The 24,081-nt window shown below is 39.3% G+C and overlaps 4 protein-coding genes across 7 annotated transcripts; 2 read left to right on the top strand and 2 right to left on the bottom strand.

Annotated features, from left to right (window-relative positions):
- The first annotated feature begins 591 nt into the window (after positions 1–591).
- On the top strand, positions 592–8,771 carry LOC144657083 (cofilin/actin-depolymerizing factor homolog). 3 transcript variants are annotated; one of them, XM_078517375.1, is made up of 4 exons: positions 592–1,040; positions 6,541–6,576; positions 6,764–7,047; positions 8,372–8,771. In XM_078517375.1, exons 2-4 carry the CDS (start codon positions 6,574–6,576, stop codon positions 8,532–8,534), a joined length of 450 nt encoding a protein of 149 aa, XP_078373501.1. In that variant the 5' UTR covers positions 592–1,040; positions 6,541–6,573; the 3' UTR covers positions 8,535–8,771. The 3 variants fall into 3 exon arrangements, with proteins under 3 accessions (XP_078373501.1, XP_078373502.1, XP_078373503.1); XM_078517376.1 differs by lacking the exon at positions 592–1,040 and adding an exon at positions 5,233–5,300; XM_078517377.1 differs by lacking the exon at positions 592–1,040 and adding an exon at positions 5,307–5,666.
- Positions 8,772–10,874: 2,103 nt separating this feature from the next.
- LOC144657229 (uncharacterized) lies at positions 10,875–16,830 on the bottom strand. 2 transcript variants are annotated; one of them, XM_078517534.1, is made up of 3 exons: positions 16,737–16,830; positions 12,638–12,805; positions 10,875–11,627 (listed from the first exon to the last, which is right to left on the bottom strand). In XM_078517534.1, exons 1-3 carry the CDS (start codon positions 16,793–16,795, stop codon positions 11,420–11,422), a joined length of 435 nt encoding a protein of 144 aa, XP_078373660.1. In that variant the 5' UTR covers positions 16,796–16,830; the 3' UTR covers positions 10,875–11,419. The 2 variants fall into 2 exon arrangements, with proteins under 2 accessions (XP_078373660.1, XP_078373659.1); XM_078517533.1 differs by lacking the exon at positions 16,737–16,830 and adding an exon at positions 14,133–14,420 and having other exon boundaries at positions 10,880–11,627.
- A 1,975-nt stretch (positions 16,831–18,805) lies between these two features.
- On the bottom strand, positions 18,806–20,542 carry LOC144658339 (uncharacterized). The gene is made up of 2 exons (XM_078518761.1): positions 19,638–20,542; positions 18,806–18,851 (listed from the first exon to the last, which is right to left on the bottom strand). The coding sequence occupies exon 1, from the start codon at positions 20,525–20,527 to the stop codon at positions 19,865–19,867; it is 663 nt and encodes a 220-aa protein (XP_078374887.1). The 5' UTR covers positions 20,528–20,542; the 3' UTR covers positions 18,806–18,851; positions 19,638–19,864.
- Positions 20,543–22,824: 2,282 nt separating this feature from the next.
- LOC144658343 (uncharacterized) lies at positions 22,825–23,677 on the top strand. Its single transcript, XM_078518764.1, has one exon. It carries the CDS (start codon positions 22,840–22,842, stop codon positions 23,476–23,478), a length of 639 nt encoding a protein of 212 aa, XP_078374890.1. The 5' UTR covers positions 22,825–22,839; the 3' UTR covers positions 23,479–23,677.
- The last annotated feature ends 404 nt before the right edge of the window (positions 23,678–24,081 follow it).

Below are 24,081 nucleotides of genomic sequence, written 5' to 3'. Positions count from 1 at the left end.
TGCACATAATGCAATCATGCATATATAAACAGTGTTTGCACAGTAAAAAAGCATTTGCTGTTTATTACAAGTGGTTAGGCGTTTCAAAATGCATTTGTTACGTACACAGGCTATATACTTAATCATACCGTACCCGTGATGAAACAAAGAAGAAAATTCTGCTAAGAGTCTATTTATAGCAGTTATCTACGAATGCAGACTTGTTTATTTGATGAACTTTAAATTTCAAAACCTGTTAACCGCAGATATATAGCATTATTCCTCGTGTATTGTGTAAACTTTGCTGCGCAAAATTAAAGTCTGTTTTCAGCTATTAAATTTAATTTCAGCCTAACTGGAAAAACTAAAAGGTCCTATGAAAATTATCTAGATTCGCATTGTATTTTTTCGGGCAAGACAACGTACATGAAATAACCAGTCAGTTTATTAGCACGAACTTCGTAACAAATCAGTTGTTTTAACACACGATACTGAATTTAATAATATACACAAACTTGCCGAACAAATTACCATATATGGTCGCCAAAATGTTCACCATTGTCCAGGCGGCTTAATGACAAGCAGTTATTTTTCTCTTCCTGCAAGCATCAAGAAACGCTTTCCGTTTCTAAAGACTATCACTAAATTTCTAAACCTTGCAATGCACAGCACTTTTGTCAAAAATGTCTTGAATTTATGCGAACTGTGCACGAAAAAGCATTCCAATATCACTGTGTTGCGTGACTAAGGCCCGTTCATGCACTGTCACGGACGCGGTTTCATTTATAACCGCATCGCTTTTGATGCAGTTACGACTTTCGTTTACACAGTGCCGATCGAGACACAACTGAAACCGGATCGTTTTAAAAACGCTCTTAAAAGTGGAGCGTTTTCAAAACGATACGGTTACATTGGTCGTGTAAACGGCAAAACTGCATCGATTTGAAAACGGTCAAGTGTTTTGCCACAAATTGATTGGATCGCGAAGAGCAAACATGACGAACCGCGCACAGAGTGCAGCGTTTGCATATACAATCACCTTAGAAAACACTTGGAAAACGGTAGGATATGTTTCGTGTAAACACATTTTCCTTATATGGTTCTTGTAACAAATGCATTTTGAAACCTGACTTGTAATAAACTGCTGATGTCATTTCCTGTGTAAACACTGATTCAATTCCTTCCTCATATGTCTTATTAACCGGGCAGAGACTGGGCCGAGCCCGGTTCATAAATCGCCCGGAATTTTTTCGTCGTAGTAGTCGTAGTAGTAGTTAGTAGTAGTAGTAGTCTTGTCGGTAAATCGTTCCAGACCCGCTCGGCCGCTTCCTTGGCCAGGATTCAAATCACGCACTTTTGATATTTATTCGGCAGGAGCTATTAAACCCGGCTATTAAATCACTCTTCTATTTTAAATTTTATCTAAAACCCTGATTTCTGTTTAGCGTGAAATATATATATTTTTGTGTTATTCAAGCGTTTGGATTGCGAAACCGGTGATTGTTTTGACATGACAGCTCCAAACCGCTATTTCAGTCAAGCAATGTTTTTGCAGCAAGCTTTACGCATAACTGCTCTTTTAAAAAACGGCTGGTAGCCAGAGCATTTTTGAGCCGGAATACTTTGAAGATGCTTTTCATTTAATAGGAAGAATTATGTCCATTTTCATCCGTGCACAGTTGAGCTGGCAAAGTCGCGTATCAGAGACGATTGAAATTTGAATGTTTGCACAGCAAAATAATCTTATTTTGGTTCTTGATGTAAAACACTTCCCAAGACTTCAGTAAACAAAATTGTAATGTATAGTATTTCTACGAACTATGATGGTATTTGTGAAGGGATCCGTAAAGCCAGCAAGTAAAACAAATGGTCTGCAAAATGAAAATGAAATCTTGGCGCGGGTAATTTAATACATGTAATTAAATTCTACCACGGCATACAAAATTTCACGTTTTTGAAATTTTCTAAATCTTTTTGCCTTTTAAAATGTTTCTTGACCCCATCTTGAATAAAAATTCATCTAAAACTTTTTTCATGTTTCTTTTTTATTTTTTCACGTTTGTATTAGTTGCATCTATTTATAGATTGAGGCACCATGTGATGTTTACATATTTGCGTCATTTGTCGTAGTAGTTCACTCGGCCGCTTTCTTGGCCAAGATACAGATCCCGCACTTTTGATATTTACTCAGCAGGAGCAATTAAAATTTTATCTAATACCCCGATTTCTGTTAAACGTGAAAGATATATTTTTGTGTTTTTATTCAAGCGTTCGACTCAAGCGAGTTCTGGAGTCCGAAACCGGTGATTGTTTCGACAGGTCGCTGAGGTCGAAGCTTTTTTACATCAGTCACGCAATGTTTTTGCAGCAAGCTCCTGCATTTAAAAACGGCTCCAGACTCTACTTTGAAGATGCTTTTCATCTAGCAAGAATTGTGTCCATTTTGACTATTTCCATCCGTGTACAGTTGGGCCGACAAAGTCCGTGTGTCACAGACGAATTGAATGTTTACACAACAACAACAACAAAAGTTTATTTGAACTGTAAAATTACAAAAAGAAATGTTTAAACATGTTTAAACAAAAGAACCTTATTTTGTTCATGATGTAAAAACTTTACTTGCACACTTTTCAAGAACTCAGAAAACAAAATGGAAATGCAGAGTAATAATATAATAATTTCTACAAACTAGAATGGAATGTAAATCGTAAAAGCCATCCTGTGAAACTGAATAGACGGCAAAAATGAAAACTTGCCCTTTGGCGCGTATAATTAATTAAATTTTATCACGGCATGCTATTTTCACGGCTTTTAAGGATTCAAAATTTTTAATGCAACTCAAATGTTTCTTCGCCTCATCTTGAATCTTTTTTTCACATTTAGTTGAGATTTTTAGCAGCATCTGTTGTCTAATACGTGTGGTCTAATGCATGCCCTTTTTTACCGAATGGTAATGAGGTTATGTTATGGGCCGCATTTTCTCACTCGAACACTCACTCACTCGATTCTGATATCAAACCGCAATTAATTTAGCATTAAAACGAGAAACGTGCTGACAGAAAGGTCCTTTAAACGCATTCAGCACATGTCAATCAAATCTCAACCTCGTTCCAGGGTCTCTCTCTTTCAGGGAACTAAATTGAATTTCACAAAACAAATCGAAAGAGGATCACTTCCACTTATCCTCTGGCGATAAAAGAGAAAAGAATTCGCTCAACGAAGCCTCAGAGCATAGGCTATCAATTACCCATTCACGTAAGAAAACATTCAAAGACGCGTTTTAGTAAACACAACATTCATGCACGTTTTTTTTTCGCGTCACATCATCTTCGTGTCACGTCATCCGTTCTTCATCTTTTTGAGTCGTGCAGAAACGCGCATCTTTCTCTCAAATTTTAATGGCTGCTTAAAATAACGCTATACGTGCTGGCAGAAAAGTAAACATATTCACAAAACAAATTTACTTAATGCTAAAAAGGATCAAAGGTTACACTTAAATATTTTTTGTGATAAAATAGAATTCGCGCTACGAAGCCTGAGAGCACGAACCATCAATGACGCAATTCCCATGGAAATTCACAGGGAAATAAAGTGAGATTGTGTTACATTATTGAACGCTTATTTGAAGAAAAAAACTATCAATGACCCATTCACGCAAGAAAACATTCGAAGGCAAATTAAGTGAGATTGTGACATTACTGATAGCACCAATGAACTACATTATAGTTACGCTTAAAAACTGTTAAAATTATTACGCTCGCCTTGTGACGTGTTTTAGTCAACACAACATCCACGGCACGTTTTTGTTTCCCGTCACGTCACCTCGTGTCACGTCATCCGTTTTTCATCTTTTTGACTCGAGCAGATACACGAAGTGCTCGGGCGTATCTTTTCTCTCAATTTTTTTTCGCTGCTCAAAAATAACGCTATACGTGCTGACAGAAAAGTAAACATATTCACAAAACAAATTTACTTAATGCTTAAAAGGATCAAAGGTAATACACTAACCGGTAAATATTTTGGTTGTGAAAACTGAATAGCGCTACGACCCCTGAAAGCACGAGCCATCAATGTCGCAACTCACGTGGAAAAATAAAGCAAAGTGAGATTGCTTTACTTTATTGGACACTTATTTAGAAAAAAATGCGGAGGTCGGCACTTCATCCATCGAATTACCATGAGGTTGCTCGAAGAGCCTTTGATTAGTCTTTTTATTTTCTTTTATAATTTTGCTTAGAAATTTTTCTGTTATTCAGTCAAATATCAAGAAATTCTTGATATTTGACTCGTTTTATTCGTTTTTTTTATTATTTATGTGACTCGTTTTATTCGAGCAGGAGCCAATACTATAATTTTCTGGTTACTCCACTCTTTTTAGCGAGGAATATAAAATATATATTTTTTGTTTCTCATTCAAGGGTTTTGAGTTTCAGTCGGAACCGAACGGCGATGGAGAAATGACCTGCAATGAATCACGCAATCAAGAACTTGCGTTTGCGTGACTGCTTCCCAAAATTGACGTGAAGAGCTTGCATGTTTGAAAGCTGAAAAGCTTTCTTATCTTGTTCTTATTCCCATTTTTTGGTGTGGTACATTTTTAAAAATGTTTAAAAACGCGTCTTAGTTTTTAACGAAATCTTTCTAATTGTTTTTTTTGTTTTTGTCGGAGATCATTTGAACTGCCATTTAACTGGTTTGAGTTCATTTATTCAAGATTGCACACAAAACGTTTTCAACACCTAGGTTATTCAGTATTCGGAAGAAAAATAAAAATTTGAAAGCCTAAGCAGGAATTTGTCCAAGGATGGACAAGCAATCCACAGACTTGCGTGTTACGCAATATAAATTAAATGGTATTTTAAAAGTTTTTGCTGTACTTGTCTAATCAGGTAGTTAAACATTAACTGCCCGGTTTTAAGCATTAAGCTTTAGGCGTCTTGTATGATTTTGCATCATATTTTCATATGATTTTCCTTGTATGATTTTGCATTCTGTGTAATATCGTGTAATTGATCAAACTTGCACAATGCCATAAATGGTCAGAAAGTCCATGTTATATGTTACTGGTACATAACAGAAATCCTGCGATATACATAGGTCGCTGAGATTTGTCCCAAGTTTTAATAAACATTGCATAAACCAGAGTAGCTGTAGCTGGTAGCTTTAAAATATGTTTCATTGATGATTTGTTAGATAATTAAAAAAATATACAATATATCAGTGCTTAATCTTTAGAATATTGTCTGGTTTTAGCCAACCTGGCCTAGGACCTTGTCAGTTAACAGGCGACATTCTGAGCGATTTTGCAAAATAATAATAAGGTAGCTGTACATTTTCCTTATTTGGTGTCTTTTTATGTCTATAACTGCTACTGTTGTTATATACCACTCTAAATTAATTCATATGTCATTTCTTTATATACACATCTTACCTCATTTCTATGAAGAATGATTTTGTATTTTTCTAAAGAACATGCCTTTGAGCCAATCAGAATTTCTTCAGTGTTAGTCATATTTTCCTAAAATGGATTTAAGTCCGAATGAGGTTATCACAAATGAAATTAGCAGTCCTGAATTTGCTGAGCTATGCACAATATTAATATTATATATTGAGGGAACTGAAGTCTGTGCCTTTCATATTTTCAAGTTTATACCACATTAACCACCAAAGGGACAATTTACTGGACGGTATGCCATATTGTTAACTTTTTTAATATAATTTTTGCCTTAAATTGTTAATTTGCATTCTCAAGCATTTTAGTAGAAACTCAGCTGTGTTCTATTGGAAATCCGTGAATCTGATTGGTTCTCCCACTGATTTCTATTCGCTGATAGAAAACAGTCGCGCGCTCGCGTTAAGCTCTTAAGCGGTAAATTTTCTTGATTTTTGTCGTCAAAGTGCACAATATTGTAGGTTTTGGACTTCAATCCTTTAGAGTTTCTACTAAAACAATTAGACTACTCGCCCTCGTTTTCTATGAGCGATAGTCAACACGGCTACGCCTCGTTGACTATTTGCTCATAGAAAACTTGGGCTCGTAGTCTAATTGTTAATTAGAATTTGTGTTATCAATATTATCCTGACAAGCTCTTGATTGGAAGTGTGTTAAACGATTTTTGTCTACATACCACACATCGTCTCAGGTGTAGGCGATTTGCTCTTTCATGCTAGAAATTTTAAGGTAGACATTGAGTCGACATCCAGTCTTGTGCCTTGTAACTTTCTTATAGCCATTTGTTGGAAAAAGATTGCTTTTGGCAGATAATTTTTATGTCAGCTATAGATATTGTACAATACAATCTGATACAATCTAAACTGCAAAAAGAGATATGCGAGCAATGAGCAAAATGTCTGCTCATTAAATATAAGTTAAATAAGGGATTTATTATTCCACTGTTTTTAAACTTAGTATGGGTCTGTATTTTTTAAGTTTGTCCATCCGTATTTTTGCCCTGTTCTACAGTGTATTAACGTGGCATATTTTGCGAGTTTTTTTGCCCTTATATGCTAAAATGACACAATAGTGGTATATAATATTAATGTTTATTCCTTTCTTTGCAGGAATTAAAGTATTTGAATTGACCAACTGCAGTCATGGTTAGTACTTGAATTTGTATTGTACTTAGCAGTTGACCATTTAATAGAACTTTACCTTTAATTTATTGCAGTTTTGGATGTTACGGCTGATCTGCACCATGTTTACAGAGCTACTAACAACGAATTATGGTTAATATAAAGTATAAGGTCATTTTACAATATTCGATCCTTTTTTTCTCAATTTAAGGCATCTGGAATCAAAATGAGTCAGGAATGCAAGGAAGTGTTCACTGCCATCAAAGACAAGCACACGCACGGTCACGCTATCATGAAGATACAAGACAAAAAGGAGATTGTTGTGGAAAAGATTTTCGATCCTCGTCCAGACAAAACACCAGAAACAAGTGAAAGAGTTTTTGATGAGATGAAGAAAGAAATTTTGGAGTGTGGAGGACCTCGCTACATCCTGTTTGACACGTCGTATCAGAGGACAAGTGGTACTTGTAAAGACGTTGTCGTGTACATATACTGGTAAGCAAGAAGCATTTTGTAAAATTGAATTAGTCTTATTGGCTGGTTTTGGGGGGCATAACTGTGTGTGGGTAGTAAAGGGCTCTTTTTGGTCGATGTACCACAGGGCTTGCAGTTTAGAAAATGCTAATAAATTAACTTGAATAAAGGCCTGGGGGGGGGGGGGGTATTCCGGCTTGTAAATGAATGGGGATGATCGAATGGAGGCAAAACTCAGGACCCAAAAAAATCCCTTGACCAAAAATAACCCCACAAAAAACACTTTTCAAATTACCCCTAAATTGCCAGGAGGGGGATTAATAAAACACAAAGAAAACCAAAAAAAATTGAACGCTCGTGTTTGTTTTTTCATCATACCACAAATACGCCAAGGCACTTTAGTTCGTTTTTAATACCCCCAAAAATTCCCTTATTTAAATCAAGTCACCTGAAAAAATACTTGCCAAATTTTCCAACCCTAAACATCAAGGAATCCACAATTTCAAACCCCAAAATATCCTTCGATCATCCCCATCATTTACAAGTTGGAGTACCCCCCCCCCCCCCCTCCACCTTGGGAATAAAGAGGGCTTTCTCATTGATTTTACCAGGTTTTTGAAGAGCCAAATTTCATATTTATCTCACAGGAAACCTAATTATAATAGACCATTTGTATTAAACTAAATTTTTATATTAGAGCACTGAAAGGTATTTTGCTTATCCCAAGCCCCTCTGGAAAAAATAGAAATAAATCCTGTTTAAAATGTAACATGATTGTGTATCAGTACAATACCAGCTAGGCCAGTATTTTTTCTATGTAAAATATCTGCAAAGTATATGCAGGCAAGAAGCCTTACTGGATCAAACTTGACAATCCGGAGGCGTAATTTGACTCAGGGCTTCCTATTCAAAATTTTCAAGGTTTAAACTCCCCACCCCCACCCCTCTGGAATTTACAATTCTCTCATATCAGGGCTTGAGACTAACTTTTTAACTCACTGGTTTATTGGCTAGTGATATGTCAGATTTTACTAGCCAAAAGTAATTTTTCACGAGTCAGACATATTGATTTCTATCAAGAACTGTTGACTTTTACAAGTTTTTCAAAAGCTTGAAGCCGAATTCTAAATTTTAGTAGTCTTTGGGCTTTGGCTAGTTGACTACCGTTAGTCTCTCCATGGGTGTATGGATATTTTCTGGAACCACAGAATTTAAATACCCAGGCAGATATGCATGTAGACACAAAGTTAGACATTTCTTTTGTTTCAGTCACATCACGTGGCATGTGCTAGAGTGTGCCTTCAAGTTTGCTAACTGACTCATGGCATTCATTTGATATTTTCAGGTGTCCCGATACCATGAAGATTGGAGAAAAGATGATTTATGCGGCTTCAAACGATACCTTGAAGAAAGCATTTCCTGGGATTAAGCATTACGAATGCCATGATGAAGATGAGTTCAGCTACAAGGAGATTTCAGGCGATCTGAAAAGCAAGGATAGAGCTTGAGTATAGAAAACAGGGTCCCCTATACCTCTCTGCGAAATGGAATCACGTAAAAAATATTTGGCTTTTCACGCGTCACGAATTATTCTAAAAATCTTTTCACGTTCACGCAAAATTCGTGCCTATCCCTGTTTAGACTGTTACGCTCGAAAGGTTAAGACCAGATATTGTGCCTGTCAAGGTCAAATATGCTTCTGGTTCACGCGCACGTAAAAAGATCTTAAAATTGGGAATCACGAATCACGAAAAAATAAAAGCCAAAATCACGTTTCACGGCAAATAAATAGTCTCAATCACGCTTCACGTAAAAAGTATAGGGGACCCTGAGAAAACTCTTGTGACGAATTTTTGAAAAAAAACTCAAAGTTAAAACTGTAATAATTGCCACAAGGAATGTGTAATTTTGAATAAAATAACATGTGCAACTGTACTGTGTTCAATGTAGTTTGGTTTGGTTTTAACTTATAGCCTCACAGGTACCTTATTCTTACTATTTTAATCTGATTCTGTTAAAAATCAAACCTATACTGTAACCTTCACTATAATTCCCAATAAATCTTGAATACAAAACAACATAATATGAAAATAAGAACCTGTTTTAGAATTTTAGCCTAGAATGGTTCTTATGTGAAGGGTGCTTTAAAATGAAATTTTAGCCTAAGAAAACATTGCGCGAAATTTCAACACGGGAAAATATATATTAGAAAAGAAAAAATGTTTGGAACTGGAGCTATCTACCTTTAAAAATATCTTTCCGTCTTGTTTTTGACTAGCACCATTCCTCTGATTACTGTTTCGCTCTTGTAAATTGGCCAAAACCTCTTTTGTACAGTCACCAAAGTTTCCGTTTGCAGGTTCCTTTTAGTTACATTGAACCAGACCTTTGTACACTTCCAGTAGTTCCTTAGTCTTTGACGACTGCCCAATAAAACACTGACCAAATCGCGAAATTTAATACACTTTTTCTCTATTTTTTCTTGCAATCGCGAAAATTAATACTCGCGAAATTCTGCTCTCGAACTTTCGCGAAATTAAGTACGCGCGAAAATTAGTGAGAATAAATAGAGGATATTACATGGTTGCTTGGAGATATGAAATTTATCTTCTCGTGTTTAAATCGATATCCCACTCGTTCGCTGCGCTCACTCGTGAGATATCGATTTGAACACTCGAAGATAAATTTCATATCACCAAGCAACCATGTAATATTCTGTTTATTATATAAACCTACTAATTACGATGTTTTTTGACGATTTTACGAAGATTGCCGACCATTTTCCGAAGATTTGCATAATGTTGTCCGAGGGTCGTACGAATGTTTCCGAACATTTTCCGAACTTTTTCGAAAATTTCCGAAGATTTTCGAAGATATCCGAAGATTGCCGAAGATTGCCGAGGAAGATCCGAAAATGTTTCAACTTAATATCGATTTACTTTGGCTCATTCAGCATTGAAACACGGCAAACTTGTGAGAAAATGTTTCGAAATCGATATCTTCACATGTGAAAATAACATGTTACTTTCACGTGTGAAGATATGATTTTTTCGCGCGAAAGATTTCCTGATATTTCACTGATGTTTATATAATAAGGTATATTTATTTAAAAGTTATCCATAGGTTCCATTGCACTAGTTTTCAATTTCGTATCATGCCGGACATAATATTGAAAGAAGGAAACTCATTCGAGCCTCCTTAAATTGGATAATCCCCCTACTTCCTTTCTTTCATACTTTTTTACTATCTCGCTTTTACAAGATTATTTTCTCTCCAGATTTTGCTGTGCTGCCACATGCAGACTACTCTGTGCTCGTAATTAATAACTGTTGACATATTAAATCCCACTGACAGCAAAAATGTAAAGACGTTTCTAGACAGGCGAGCGCGATCCTGCAAAAGTAAAGCCCTGACCAAACGGTAACGCAAGTAGTCGCAAGTTCAACTTGCGTACAGACTTGCGTTGGCTGGCCAAACGGACTCGCAAGTTGACTCGCAAGTGCACGCAAGTTGTCAAAGAAGCCATTTAAATGCTACTGCGCGCACTGCAATTCAGTATTTGAAGTAAGCAGCAAAACTTGTGTTAACTTGCGTTGGGTGGCCAACCGGTGAAAAACCTGCGTTAACTTGCGTGCAAAATTTGATCTCGACCAAAATGAACGCAAGTCATCGCAAGTCAACGCAAGTGCACGCAAGTCCTGGCCAAACGGAGACGCAAGTATTAAAACGCAAGTTGCAAACTTGCGTCCACTTGCTTTCCGTTTGGCCAGGCCGCTTAAGAACCATTCAGAGGAACTGCGTGTGTTTTTCTACTCGAATTTAAAACATCACTCTTTACAGACAAGGCTTCTCCAGAATATTCTTACCGCGAACGCAAAATGTACGCAAATACCTGGAATTTAGTTCCGTGGTTGCGTCAGACATCCCGTGACGTCATACAATTTTGCGCCAAATCAAAGTAATGAGAAGGACCCCCCTGGGTCCCAGTAGCCAAAGAATCTTCTTGTTCAAAACAAACTGAATGCACGAATTGTGGCAGTGGTGATAGGCTGGTTTACGGGGAGTGGGGTGGGGTGTATAATAAACTGGGCTTGAGAATGAAAACGGCCTGAAATGTTATGCCAACAACAATTAAAGACCACTCTATGCATAACAAATATTTCTTATTCACAAGAATACGGCTAATTACATGAGCCTATCCTCATCAAATGTACATGCACAGAATCACTTCTTATATGCAGTGGATAATACGGACATTATATTATCATATTCTCCTGAAATTTACTATTTACAAAATCTTTGTACAAAATCCACTTCTGATATGCCGTGGATTGAGGTCTCTTTAAATTAGATTAAAACAAGTGAACACGCAAGTGAACAAAGTACATATTATTCAGCACGTAAGGTTTGGAAGCGAACCCACTGTCCATTTCTCCAGCGGATGCTCCCTCAAAAACTGTGCAAACTGACAGGCTTCACGCATCAATCTCTGTGATTCAGAGTCATTTGATTGCGGGAGGTCTGGTGCCTCTCTTTTCTCAGACATGTTCCCTGGGAACGAGGTTGCTCTTTGCTCTGCCAGTTTGTTGATTTCAGGAGAGCTGCAAAGAAATACAAGAAGGCGATCATAAATTGAAAGAGAAACATTGTACGAGATGACAAGGGCTTTAATTTGACATAAACGTTTCACGTTTAGAATTTGATAATTAGAGTAATTAATCCTTGAGAGTTAATTAGAGTAATTAATTAGTAGTTAATTAGATTAATTAGAGTAATTAATCCTAATAATTAGAGTAATTAATCCTCAATTCACAACCTTTCTCGTTTTACAAAAAAATTGCGAGCCAAGGATATTACTTTGCCTTTCAATAGCATGCGAACCGTGGCTACTGAATCCTTGAACGCTTTAGTTTTTCGCAGCCGTCCATCATCTTAGTAGACCGGTCTCAGGTGTCAAAAATTCACGTTCGTTGGTTGCGATTGGTCAGGGTCGACCAGGGGGGTAAGTGGTATACCAGTATACCTGAAAAGCATGTACCCGGTATACCCAAAAACTTCCCCTCAAAATCAAGCAAAATACCAAAATTTGGAATAACACAGTATACTTTATACCCACAAAAGGCCCTTTGTTTGGTACAGTACCCAGTTTAAAATGCCCCTGCATGTATACCGTATACCTAAAAAACACTGACCTACCCTGATTGGTAGATCCATTATTTATTCAAGATTTGTTCATTTTGGTAGTATATTGTGATTGACAGCAGCGAAAAACGAAATCTAAGTTAAGTTTTGGGTTTACAACCAGGCGCAGGTAAGTTTATTTAGTGGCTTGCTTTGATCCCAGTTTTTATATAACCTCACGTTCGCGGAAGTTGGATATGCGCTCTCCTGTCGAGGTTATTTCAGTACATTTACATGACCTCGTCCCAGGCGAGGCTCGGCCGGTCGGTTAGGCGTTAAAATAGGGAGCGCGGGTACCAAGCGAAATGCGCAGTTTACAAACGAGTCGACGTTAAGAATTTCCAAAAGTTATATGAATTTAATTGTTATACACCGGCATTATCTATCACATTGTCTAGCACTGTGTCATGACTGTATTAGGTTCTGTTACTTTAAAGACTTGACCAGCTGCTGAAGCCTGTTGCTTCTGTCAATCAGTGCATGTTTTTCGAGGATAATCTGTTCTTCGAGAGCTTGGATTTGTTGCTCCATTTGAGCTTTCATCTTTAACAACTTTGCCCTCTCGGAGTTTAGAAAGGAACTGCGAAGCCTCTGCTTCCTGCATTAAATGACAAACGCTACATTAATAATTATTTAATGCAAATGTTTCTATTTTAATGTACCAAGAACTATAACGATAAGATGCCCCAAGAACCAACACGAAGCCACGCGGACAACGTCGTTCCCAGAGCCAAATTGAAGATGAAAATGGGGCTCAAAATTTAAACTTCCAACCTCGTCCCAAGGGTCTTTTCGGTTACGAGTTTTCAAAATTATTTGATTGCCTAGCATTTAATTTAAATTCTTTTTGTTAAAAAATCTAGCCATTCAAATTACGTGTCCCCAGAGCCACTTGAAAGTGGAGTAGGCCTTGAGGACAAGGTTGTTAAAATTTAAAAGGGCTAAATTGTATTCATTTTTTCTTTTCTTATTTTTGCAAACTTTTTTTAGTTAAGGGGGGGGGGGGGGTGCTACCAGCAATCTAGTGTCCCCTGGGATGGGGCATTGTGTTTGTGGCCATTTTCTTCCCATAAGCCACTTGTTCTTACCCGGCTGACTCGGCCTGGGCACGAGAAATAAATGGCTCGGGAGACACGTACAAAGAGAATTCAAAGCTAACCAATCAAAGAAACCGATCACATCAACCCATCCCATTGTTTCAGAAGATTTTGAATCGATTGATTTAAATGAGAAAATAAGATCTAGCCAATAAAATCAAGTGTCTCCAAAGCCACTTGTGGCTCGTACCGCAGGCTCGGCCGGGTAAGAGGAACAAGCTGCTTTGGGAACTAGAATGATTTATGGTAAGGAACTTTACTCTTATAGTGCCTCTCTCTCACACACTAGATGTATAAATAGGTACCGGTGAATTTAATACAAGAGGGTTACCCAGCAATGGACCAACATTTCATCCTGGGATGAAAATAGAAATACTCTTCGTCACTTACAGCCATGGATAAGCACTTGCGGTTATGGGCCACTGAACTCGAACGCGGACTTTTTCTTTTATTTCAAAAGTAAACTCGGTTCTCTTTGTGGAGTAAACAAGTTGACTTTTGTCGCCGTACTGAAATGTAGTATGTCAAAAACGTTTCACTATTTCAATTTTTTTGTTTGAGTGGTATGCAGCAAATCTAAAAATCTATTTTCTGAAATGCGACATTTACCACCAAAAGCGCACATTGAATAAATAAGAGCAGAGGGCACAGAGGGTGATTGCTGAACGTTGTTTGTCCGTCGCATTCGGTAGCAAAACGCCTGTGAGAACGAACTTCTGATTGTAAACTTTTCTTAGGTCAGGATTTCTTTCATACGACGCTTGGTGCGTCTGTTATTTTCGTTGATTCCGTTAATCGCAAACAAAAACAACGAAATAACGGTCAAACCTTTTAAGTTCCTTTTTCTCCTTTCTCTTTTCTTTGTAAGAACTCCAAGCGATACCCATTTTGAGCAGTTTAATAAGTTATTTTCTCTCTTTGCAAAAAACACGTCTGAAGCAAACAGATTTGTTTTGCGACTGAAAATCTTTCCTTTATGACATAACAAAGGGAAAAACACGCGTGCGAAAATCAGCCAATGAGATATGTTTTAGTTGCGTCTGATGCAAGCGCGCGCTCGAGTGCAATCTCGTGCTCTTTTCGTGCCCTGTTCGTGCCCTGCTCGTGCCCAGAGGGCCCGTGCCCACACAGCGGTCAAACGCAAAAATGACGTCACCTCCGGTTTTCGGCGCCTCGAACTTTTCTGAGAATTTGTCTCGAAAGTGTGCAAACTTTTGTAGGAAATTGTTAAAGAAATGGTACGGTGAAAGAACAGTTCAAGCTGGGACACTCAGTGGAGATGAATTATCAAATTTCCAATCCATAAGCGGTGTATAAACCTTAACTTTCCAGGGACGGCGTTAACTTTTGGCTTTAAAGCGAAAGTTTTCGGAAAATTTAAGACTTTGTATGGATAAGTTTGGCGGGAATTGCACAGTAACTGCGCACGCGCGCTGCGTTTGACCGCTGTGTGGCCCGTGCCCTTCACCGCCAGCTTCTCGGTCAGCGGTTGGTCGGTGTTTGGGAGCCGGCGCACTCTGGACTCAAGATTGCCTCGAGGCGCGAACTATTCACGTCCTTATAACCCTTTTCGTTTCTCTTAGCAGGCAGGACCTTAGCACGAAAAAGGACGGGCTCTGGGGACATTGGATTTCCATGTCCTCTATGCATGCAGTCATGGTCTTTCAAAAAAAAATGTATGAGAGAGTCATTGCGTTTTTGACTTCCGTTCAAGAATTCCTTATAGGTTCAAACAGCTAATGAAAATTCGAATTACTTCAAAAATCCTATGTCCCAGAACCTTTTGTTTAACAGAAGCGATAAGGGCTATGGGGACGAGACTGTAGCGCAAACAAGAAAAATATTATGCGGAGCGGCATAAGTTGGGCCAAGAACCGTTTTTACGTAAGCCGTCGCTTTTGCTTCCTATTCAGTATGACCAGTATTCGCAGGTGTTTTTAATTTTTTCTCACCCCATCTATTTTACACCTATTCAGTATCAATATTTTCTACGTTAACTAGACTACGAGCATTTATTCTTCTCCCGGCTTAGTTCTTCTCTTCACGCGTTCCTTTTACCAGTATTCCACCATTTTTCAATCGTTTCCTGAGGGGGAACTTTGGGGGACCCTGAACACCCCCACGCCGCAAAAAATTAAACAAACACTGCATAAAAAGTAGCAACACCGCAAACCCCCATGTTCCCCTCTTTCCTCGGCCTCCCCCTAGTGCCCTTTTGCGAGCAATAGCTCAGGGGCTCGTTTCTCAAAAGCCCCAAAAACTTTTCGTGATGACAAAGCGATTTTTAGTTTGTTGTGTGATAAAATAGAGAACTATGTTGAGGCCTGAGACTTTGTATGAAGTAAACGTGTGTTCATATTAAAAATATGTGAATTAATGTCAGTTTTCTCATCATAAGGTTTAAGTTCAGGGGTTGCTATGGCTTTCTGGGGCGCTTTAGTTTGCGACTACCGACAAACTGGCCCCCCTGGGTCAGTGTTATTGTGTTTTATTATATGGCTACAATAGTACGCGCGCTCTGATTGGCTGCTGAGCGGGCATTATTTTCTTGTAATGACCGGGCATTATGAAAAATTTTCTCGGCTTGAGGGTTTTTTGAGTTGTGAGTAAAAGCTACTAGCGCAATTGCGAAAACGACAATAATACCAACAAAATGTAACTATCTTTTCAATAACTGAAGAAAAAATTGGCACACCGATACTTCTTTAGTATGAGCGACGAAGAGAGCCACAGAGAGCGAAAGCGAGTTTCACCTCGATGTTTTTTTAGATATTTTTAGAATAGCGCTAAAAGGCCATATAATAAATAACTTATTAACCTCGTCCGTTCGTTCATTACAGGGCAATCTCAGACCTCGGCCTTGATGTATTGACCGAGCGATAGCGAGGTCAATACATCAAGGCCGAGGTCTGAGATTCCCCTGTAATGACCTCACTCTCGGTTAATAAGTAGTATATGTTCTTGGGAAAGACACTTTACTCTCGCTGTGCTTAACTTTACCCATGTGTATAAATGGGTACCGGCGAATTAATTGCTGGGGGTATTTAAACCAAGCCACAGTGGACTAGCGTCCCATTCGGGACGGAGTGAAAGCACTCCTAGTCACTTAAAATCAGCACCGGCTATTAGTAGCCTTTGGGCCTAAAAGCGGGCTATGTTTTCTTTAGCAGCAAAAACTCCCCTTGATGTATGTTTTCGCCGTAACAGAAATTTACTAATTAAACAAAAAGCGCGCATTGAGTAGAAAAGTGCATTGATTAATCGTCGCATTCGAAACTTCGGCTACAGAGTACCTGTGCGAACGATGCATATATATATGTTCTGATTGTAAACTTTTTGTAGTCAGATTTTCTTTCCCTAGGCGCTTAGCGGGTCGATTATTTTCGTTAATGCCGTAAATAAAAAATAAAGACAACGAAATAACAGTCAAACCTTCTAAGTTCCTTTTTCTCCTTTCTCTTTTCTTTGTAAGAACTCCAAGCAATACCCATTTTGAGCAATTTAATAAGAAGTTTTGTTCTCTTTGCAAAAACTCGTCTGAAGCTAATGAATTTGTTTTGCGACTGAAAAACGTAACTTTCCTTTATGACATCACAATGGGAAAAACGCGCGTGCGAAAATCAGCCAATGAGATTCGTTTAAATTGCGTATGATGCAAGCGCGCGCGCTCGCGCAAAATAAAAATCAACTTCTCTCGCTTGCTTAAAAATACTCGATGTGCTTGGCTGCTTCAAAGTTGTTTAAAAGACTTATTGATCAGTTAAGGTGGTAAAAAAAATGCTTGCCTTATTAAAACGCAACTTCGTCAAGATGGATCATCCATCTCTGGTATAACTCTCATTTTAAACGTGAGGACTGCATGGTGTGGGTATTCACTCTTTTTCCAACCGAGATTAAGGATGTCGATAACTATCGAGGCTATTTGAAGCAAAAAGGAAGGGTATAGAACTAGCCCTCGGACCTGAACATGTACGCGCCTCCGTTATAACGGTGATTGTTGCTCGGGATTGAATTTTCGGGCTCAAAAAGTGAAAAAAATGTATTCAGGCCGGATACTACAAGGATCTCTGCTAAGTCATGTTATGAGTGTGGAAAGGGTTGAAGTTCAGGTCCTTTTTTGTCGATCGCGATGCGTCATTCGCTTATCGCGGTCCACACTGATACGGTAGGTTTTCGTTTTCAAATATCTCCGCTCTGAACAGCGTTTATAAATTTATACTTTTTCGATTAAAAAAAGGATGAGCGTTTTGGATGCAGGTACCGGTGTGGACAATAGACGAAAACACATCCACGATAACGCCTAAGCGAAAATGCGTCAGTGTGGACTGGGTCACAGATTCATGCAAAGAAAAAATTAAGTGCGGAAAAGAAGGACCTGTCAACCACTGGAAACATTAAAATGACCATTTTTGAGACGTATACTTGTGGATTGGTTTCACATTGTGGAACAAACAACATCGGACCAACTTAATTTAAAAACCAGCTCCTGTGAACAGCATGCATTTTTCAGGCCGCGAACTCTCGAGGAAAGGAAAAAAGAAGGTCCAAGTCTCGGAGTCTCGGTAGCTCGCGCATTCTCTAATTATTAAAAATCCTCGTTGCTACGCAGAGCACATGGTTCTTTTATAGAGTATTTTCCGCGGTTAGAGATCTGGGGTACTTACCATTTACACCGAAATTCCGGAAACTCCGGATGGAAATTCAAATGGTACGCGCCATTCTGTTCGGAAAGCTTTAGAAATTATGGACTACTGGACGGGGTAATACGCACTGTTCACTCTTTTTAGCCTTTTCAGCAGTTTTGGCTCTACTTCGTAACTTTTCCTTCTCCCATAAGGTTTATAGGTTAAATCATTTAATTTTTACGCATATAACTTTCAACCGGTTGGTTTGTGTAAATGGTAAGCACCCCAATATCAGTGAAAGTGGCCTTGGTAGAGGGGAAGTTGAGGGACTGGAAATGGCTGTTTCAATGCCGTACTTACTGTACAACAGTGCAATCCAACTCCCAGCGAATTCGAACCTCTAAAAGGAAAGAAAGGAAAAGGCTACAATTTACTTTCAGAAATTTTACTGGGTCAAGTTTTTGCCTTGACCTCTTCGAAGTGTAATTCTGTGCAGATCGCATCTAATTGGCGAACTTTGCAGAGAAGGTAAAATTCTGACAATTCTATACTCGACATTTGATTGGCTGAAATCACAAAAGTTGGAATGTATTGTTCGCGTTCTTCTCTGACTACACTGTGCATGTGTTGGCCCCCATGAAATTGATTTTTTGTTCTCCGAGTAGCCCAGGTCACTCTGTAAAATCAAAGAAACTTCAGTAAACGGGAGAAAACATCGCCAACTTTATATTGACAGTCAGGAAGTTTTGTTATTCAATTAGTCATATATATTAGACCTCCTATTCCTTAGCGCGTAGCAAAAGGACTAAAGACGCTTTGAAGGTAAAAATCATTTATTCAAAGTAATTTACAGAAATTTCAAAATGAAAATAAACGCTTACAAACGACGTTCGACATCATTATCAAGATAAAAATGTACAGTCTACTCCCAATAACTCGAACCTTCAAGGGAAATTGAAAATGGTTTGAGTTTATCGGGAGTTCGAGTTTTTGAGAGTTGAAAACAAATGACCGGAAATTCATACAATGTATACAAGTGTACATTTTAAACAAATTTAATTAGAGTATAGAGAAGACAAAAGAAAAAGGAACAATATATTTCTAAATCACTGTATAAACCAGAACGTAACGTAACGTAAAACAAAGCAAATCAGCTGCGAACGTTGCAGGTTTCAAAGACAACAACACTATTGGCTACTGCTGCAGAGTTTATTTATGCGATTTATTTTATCGAGAAAGGCTCAGTTAATTCGTCCTGACGATAATCCTTTAAAGATTTCTAAGGTTGGGTTTGAAAGAATCGGTATCAACCTCCACAAACAAACTGAACGTCTGTAGCACTAGTAGTCAATGGCGTGGCACATTTCGTGTTTTGAGGGGCGTTTCGGGGACGACTCTGACTCGTGTACTTTTTTAATTTCAAAATTTATTCAACGTTTTGGACTACAGTACACTGTTTGTTTTGACCTGTCGGGTATTGACAGACATGGTTCGAGTTATCGAGGGTAAAATTATATAGAAAATGACCTGAAGGGAAACGAAAATTGGTTCGAGTTAGCGGGAGATTCGAGTTATCGAGGGTTCGAGTTACCGAGGGTAAAATTACGGTAAATGTATGACGGAAATCCAGGGGAAATCGATTTTGGTTCGAGTAAGCGCGAGGTTCGAGTTAGCGAGGGTTCGAGTTATCGGGAGTCGACTGTATTACTAAAGTTTCGTTTATTAAAACAACAACATGCAATTTTTTTTAAACAAAAGCTTTTTCTTTCTACTGATCGAGATAAAATTAACAAGTGTTCGAACTACAGCAATCACACTGACCATAAAAAATTTTAAATGTTCTCAATCTAAGCTCAACTTACATCACTCAGTGTGCTAGCACCGATACCTTGCAGAGTAAGGTAGGTCGGGGTTACGTGGCTTGTTGTCTGTAGCTTACTGATCGTCCTTGGATACTCTGGCAGGAAGGACGAAAACCTTGCGAGATGGTTTGTCGTAGCTACCATTAGCTATGAAAAATCCGCCCAGACCGTTACCTTCCACGTTCCAGATCGACACATCCATGTGTGCGCCGGAGCCTCGATCAGTCCATAGAGCTCCAGGATGCACTTCTCCTTCACTCAGCAAGTCTTCTCGGATGCAGGCGTACTTTGCTGTGAACTGACTGGTAGGCGAACTGTGCGAGTAGCCGGTGTAACCTTTACAAGCCACATCACCCAGCGCTACGTAGCCTGAAGGGGCTTCAACGCGCCAAAACGAGCCTTCCTCTTTGCCACCCGAACCAGATGATGTCCAGACCTGCTCGTAGCCTGTCGGTGGCTTAATAAGATCGCCAGAATCGTCTTTCTCAACCAAGGGTTTTACAAGAAACACCTTCGAAGTGGGAACGAAGTCTGCGTGTGCAGGAACAGCAATCTGGCCCATCATGTAAGCGCCCTCTGGGATGGACTCCAGTACAGCTCCAAGCACACTGATATCTGTGTGTGCCCCGGTACCTTTGTCCCAGTAAATCCTTTCAACACGAGGCGCTGTTAACACTTCGAAAAGTGGTGGGGGGCTCGGCATCGGAACTGCTTTGGGTGACTTTTGGAAAGACATTGCTGTATTCCTCAATAGCACTTGGAGATGTGAGCTTGTATGGACAGGGTCGGGCTTTTATTGAATGCAGAGAAACACTGCGCATGTCAAGGTATTATTAGTTCGTATAGTGTGATCGTCCGGGTGAGAGTAGTTCTGAGAAGAACTGTTGTTGGTGACTGACGTTTCGACAACCTGAGCGGAAGTCATCTTCAGAGTCAAGTGAAAAGTTGTTGTCAGTAGATGATGTTATAAGTCTGGTCCGTTGAAGCTGATTGGTCAGTTAAGCCGTGATGTTATTGGCTGTAAGACTCGTGTAAAGTTTGTCATCAGTAATTGGTCAGTTTCGATCCGTTGATACTCCTGGGTTCAAACCATTTACTTTATCAAGGTATTATTTTTAACACTGAGCAGATCTTTCTCAGGCACGAATGCGCATGCCAAGCTATTTTTGATTAAATTGTGGCTAAATTAAGAACACCGAGCAGATATTTCTCAGGCACGAACTGAATGAACGAATACTTTATTTCAATTTAAATAAGGCACTTCAAACTGTTTTAATTTCGCGAATGAAAACGTGATAATTTTAGTTCACAGAGCAGAAGTAACAGTGCACGCACGGGAAGCTACGGTAACCGTAAGGCTTCTATTGTTAGCGGCTACTAATTTTAGCGATTTTAGCGAGTTGGGCCAAAATCGCTAAATTTAGTACTCGCTAAAATTTGTCTCGGTCAAATTTAATACGCGTTAATTTAATACCTCTGCCCGCCAGAGGAACACAAACTTAAATACAGTGGCCCTTTTCAACTTTATGACAACATCAGAAGGTAGGGCAACAATTAAGAAGGGTTGGGAGAGAGCTGGGATCGCCGGCATCGTGGAAAATATGTCTGATTTCGCTGATGAGGACGACTTTCTAACATTTGCAATTCACTTTGTTCTTTCTTACAATGGTAATGTTCGTTCAATTTTAAGTGACTTTGTTCTATTACTAAACATTTATTTCCATCTTAGCTATATATTAAAATTGTTTTTTTTTTAATTATCTGAAAATCGCTAAATTTAATAGTCGCCAAATCTTGCTCACAAAAAATCGCTAAAATTAGTAACCTTAAGGTATTTGTGTTTAAGCTGGGAGTAACTTAAACGCAGAGCAAGAGTATTCAGGCATTTCAAGAAGGCAGTTTAATAAAACTGCTTTGATGTCTCGACTGCCATTAAAAAATACGGGATAAATACAAAGCGGGAGTATCAGTATACCGACTATACGCGGGGGAAGCTTTGGTGTTTAAGCTGTGAGCCGGTTACTTAAGTATACAGAGCAGGAGTAGTCGGCATTTCAATAAGTCACGTAAAACTGTTTTAATTTCTCAATCACTGAAGCAGAACTGCTTAATTTTGTTTTAATTCTCGACTTAAAATAATTACTTAGCTGACGTTGAGATGAACAATTCTCCATCGACAAAAAATTTCTCTACTGATTGGAAATCTTGACTGACAAAATTTCTCGAGAAACGTTTTTCAATAAGTGTCATGTCGACAGATCGTAGTTTTTGGACTGGCTCCCGCTGTTCAAGTTCCCGCTGTTCAGCATAGCATGGTAGTAGCAAATAAGACAAAAAAGCTCAGATATCATTCCAGCTGGCTGCAAGAACAATGCAGCCAGCTGGAATGATATCTGAGCTTTTTTGTCTTATTTGCTTCTACCATGCTATGCTAGCCTGCGAACAGGCTCCCGAGTGGGGTTTCCGTGAGCGAAGCGAGCGGAAGAGCGGGGCCTGAGGGGGAGTACGGGGGCGCGGGAGACTCCCCCTCAGCCCTCGCTCTTCCGCTCGCTTCGCTCGCGTAACCCCACTCGCTTCGGGAGCCTGTTTGCAGGCTAATGCTATGCTTGATGAGAATGCCGTAAGTTATTTGCCATTTTAGTGCAGAAATGTCCCCTTTCTTGCATGCTGGTCTAGTTAAATGGAATATTTTTTTAAATGCAAGGGCTCGCAAAAAGAAAATCGCCCAAATTATATTAACAGCCCGGAAGTTCATGTCATGGTTTTGGTGATATGTAGACTTCCCATTACCTGGCGCAAGTTATTCATAGATTCACAAAAAGCTTTCCGTGCGTATAAAGCTACTTCTGCTCGTGGACATAAGTAAACTTCTTGCTCTGTGGACATAAGTAATCACGTATCAAACTGTTCATTCATTCGTGCCTGAGAAAGATCTGCTCAGTGTTAAAAACAATACCTTGACATGCGCACTGTTTCTTCGCATTCAATAAAAGCCTGACTCACGTCCATACAAGCTCACATCTCAAAGTGTTATTGAGGAGTACAGCAATGTCTTTCCTAAAGTCACCCGAAGCATGTCCAGGTCTTAGCAAACTCGGTGTGCTAACACCGCCTAGTGTTCAAAGGATTTACTGGGACAAAGGTACCGGTGCACAAACAGATATCACTGTGTTTGGAGCTGAACTGGAGTCCATCCCAGAGGGCGCTTATATGATCGGCCAGGTTGCTGTTCCTGCATTCACAGATGCCGTTCCCACTTCGACCGTGGTTCTTGTAAAACCCTTGGTGGAGAAAGACCATATTGGCGATCTTATTAAGCCACCGACAGACTACGAGCTGCTATGGAGGGATCGGGGTTCGGGTGGCCAAGAGGACGGCTCGTTTTGGCGCGTTGAAGCCCCTTTAGGTTACGTAGCACTGGGCGATGTGGCTTGTAGGGGCTACGATCCGCCTTCCCCTGAGTTTACAGCAAAGTACGCCTGCATCCGAGGAGACTTGCTGAGTGAAGGAGTGGTGAATCCTGAACCTGTGTATACTGATCGAGGCTCTGGCGCACCCATGGATGTGTCGATCTGGAACGTGGAAGGTAAAGGTCTGGGCGGATTTTTTATAGCTCACACACGATTCAGCAAACCAACTCGCCAGGTCTTCATCCTGCCTACCAAAATATCCAAGGAGGATCAGTAAGCAACAGACAATAAACGACGTAACTCTGACTTAATTTCCAAACACTTGCAAGGTTTTAGTACTAGCATAGTGATGTAAGCTTAGCTTGGAATGAGAAGAGTTAAAAACTTTAATCGGCAGTCTTTGATTGCCGTTGTTTGAACACTTTGGAGAATTTAACTTTTCTAGTAACTCGAACTGTAGTGCGAATAGTTTTTTTTTCCCTTTCTCTAGTTTTAACAAGCGAAACACAATTCATTTTTATTGATAATGATGTCAAGATGTCATCAAAACGTCGTTTGTAAGCGTTTATTTTCATTTTGAAATGTTGTAGTTTTCACTTAATAAATGACTTTTACATTCAGTCCTTTTTTTTTTGCTGTGTGACCGGGAATGTGGGAAGTCTAACTGTCGTCTGATTTTACCTAAGCTCGGCCTACGGCCCCGTCGGTAGCGCGCGTTATTCGCTCTACCGAGAGCCTGGAACAGGCTACCCCGTCGGCTAAGTATTAGGCGGTATTCCGCGCGATTTCGCAGGATTTTTGTTAATTAAACTGTGGGTACCTTTACTACACCGAGCAGACATTTCTCTGGCATGAGAGAATGAAAACTATAGTACAATTT

Source organism: Oculina patagonica, chromosome 6 (assembly GCF_052425735.1).
Source record: "Oculina patagonica isolate OP01 chromosome 6, crgOcupat, whole genome shotgun sequence".
Taxonomy (NCBI): domain Eukaryota; kingdom Metazoa; phylum Cnidaria; class Anthozoa; order Scleractinia; family Oculinidae; genus Oculina; species Oculina patagonica.
The sequence above is the reverse complement of the archived record's forward strand: the minus strand, read 5'-3'. Positions and strand labels throughout refer to the sequence as shown.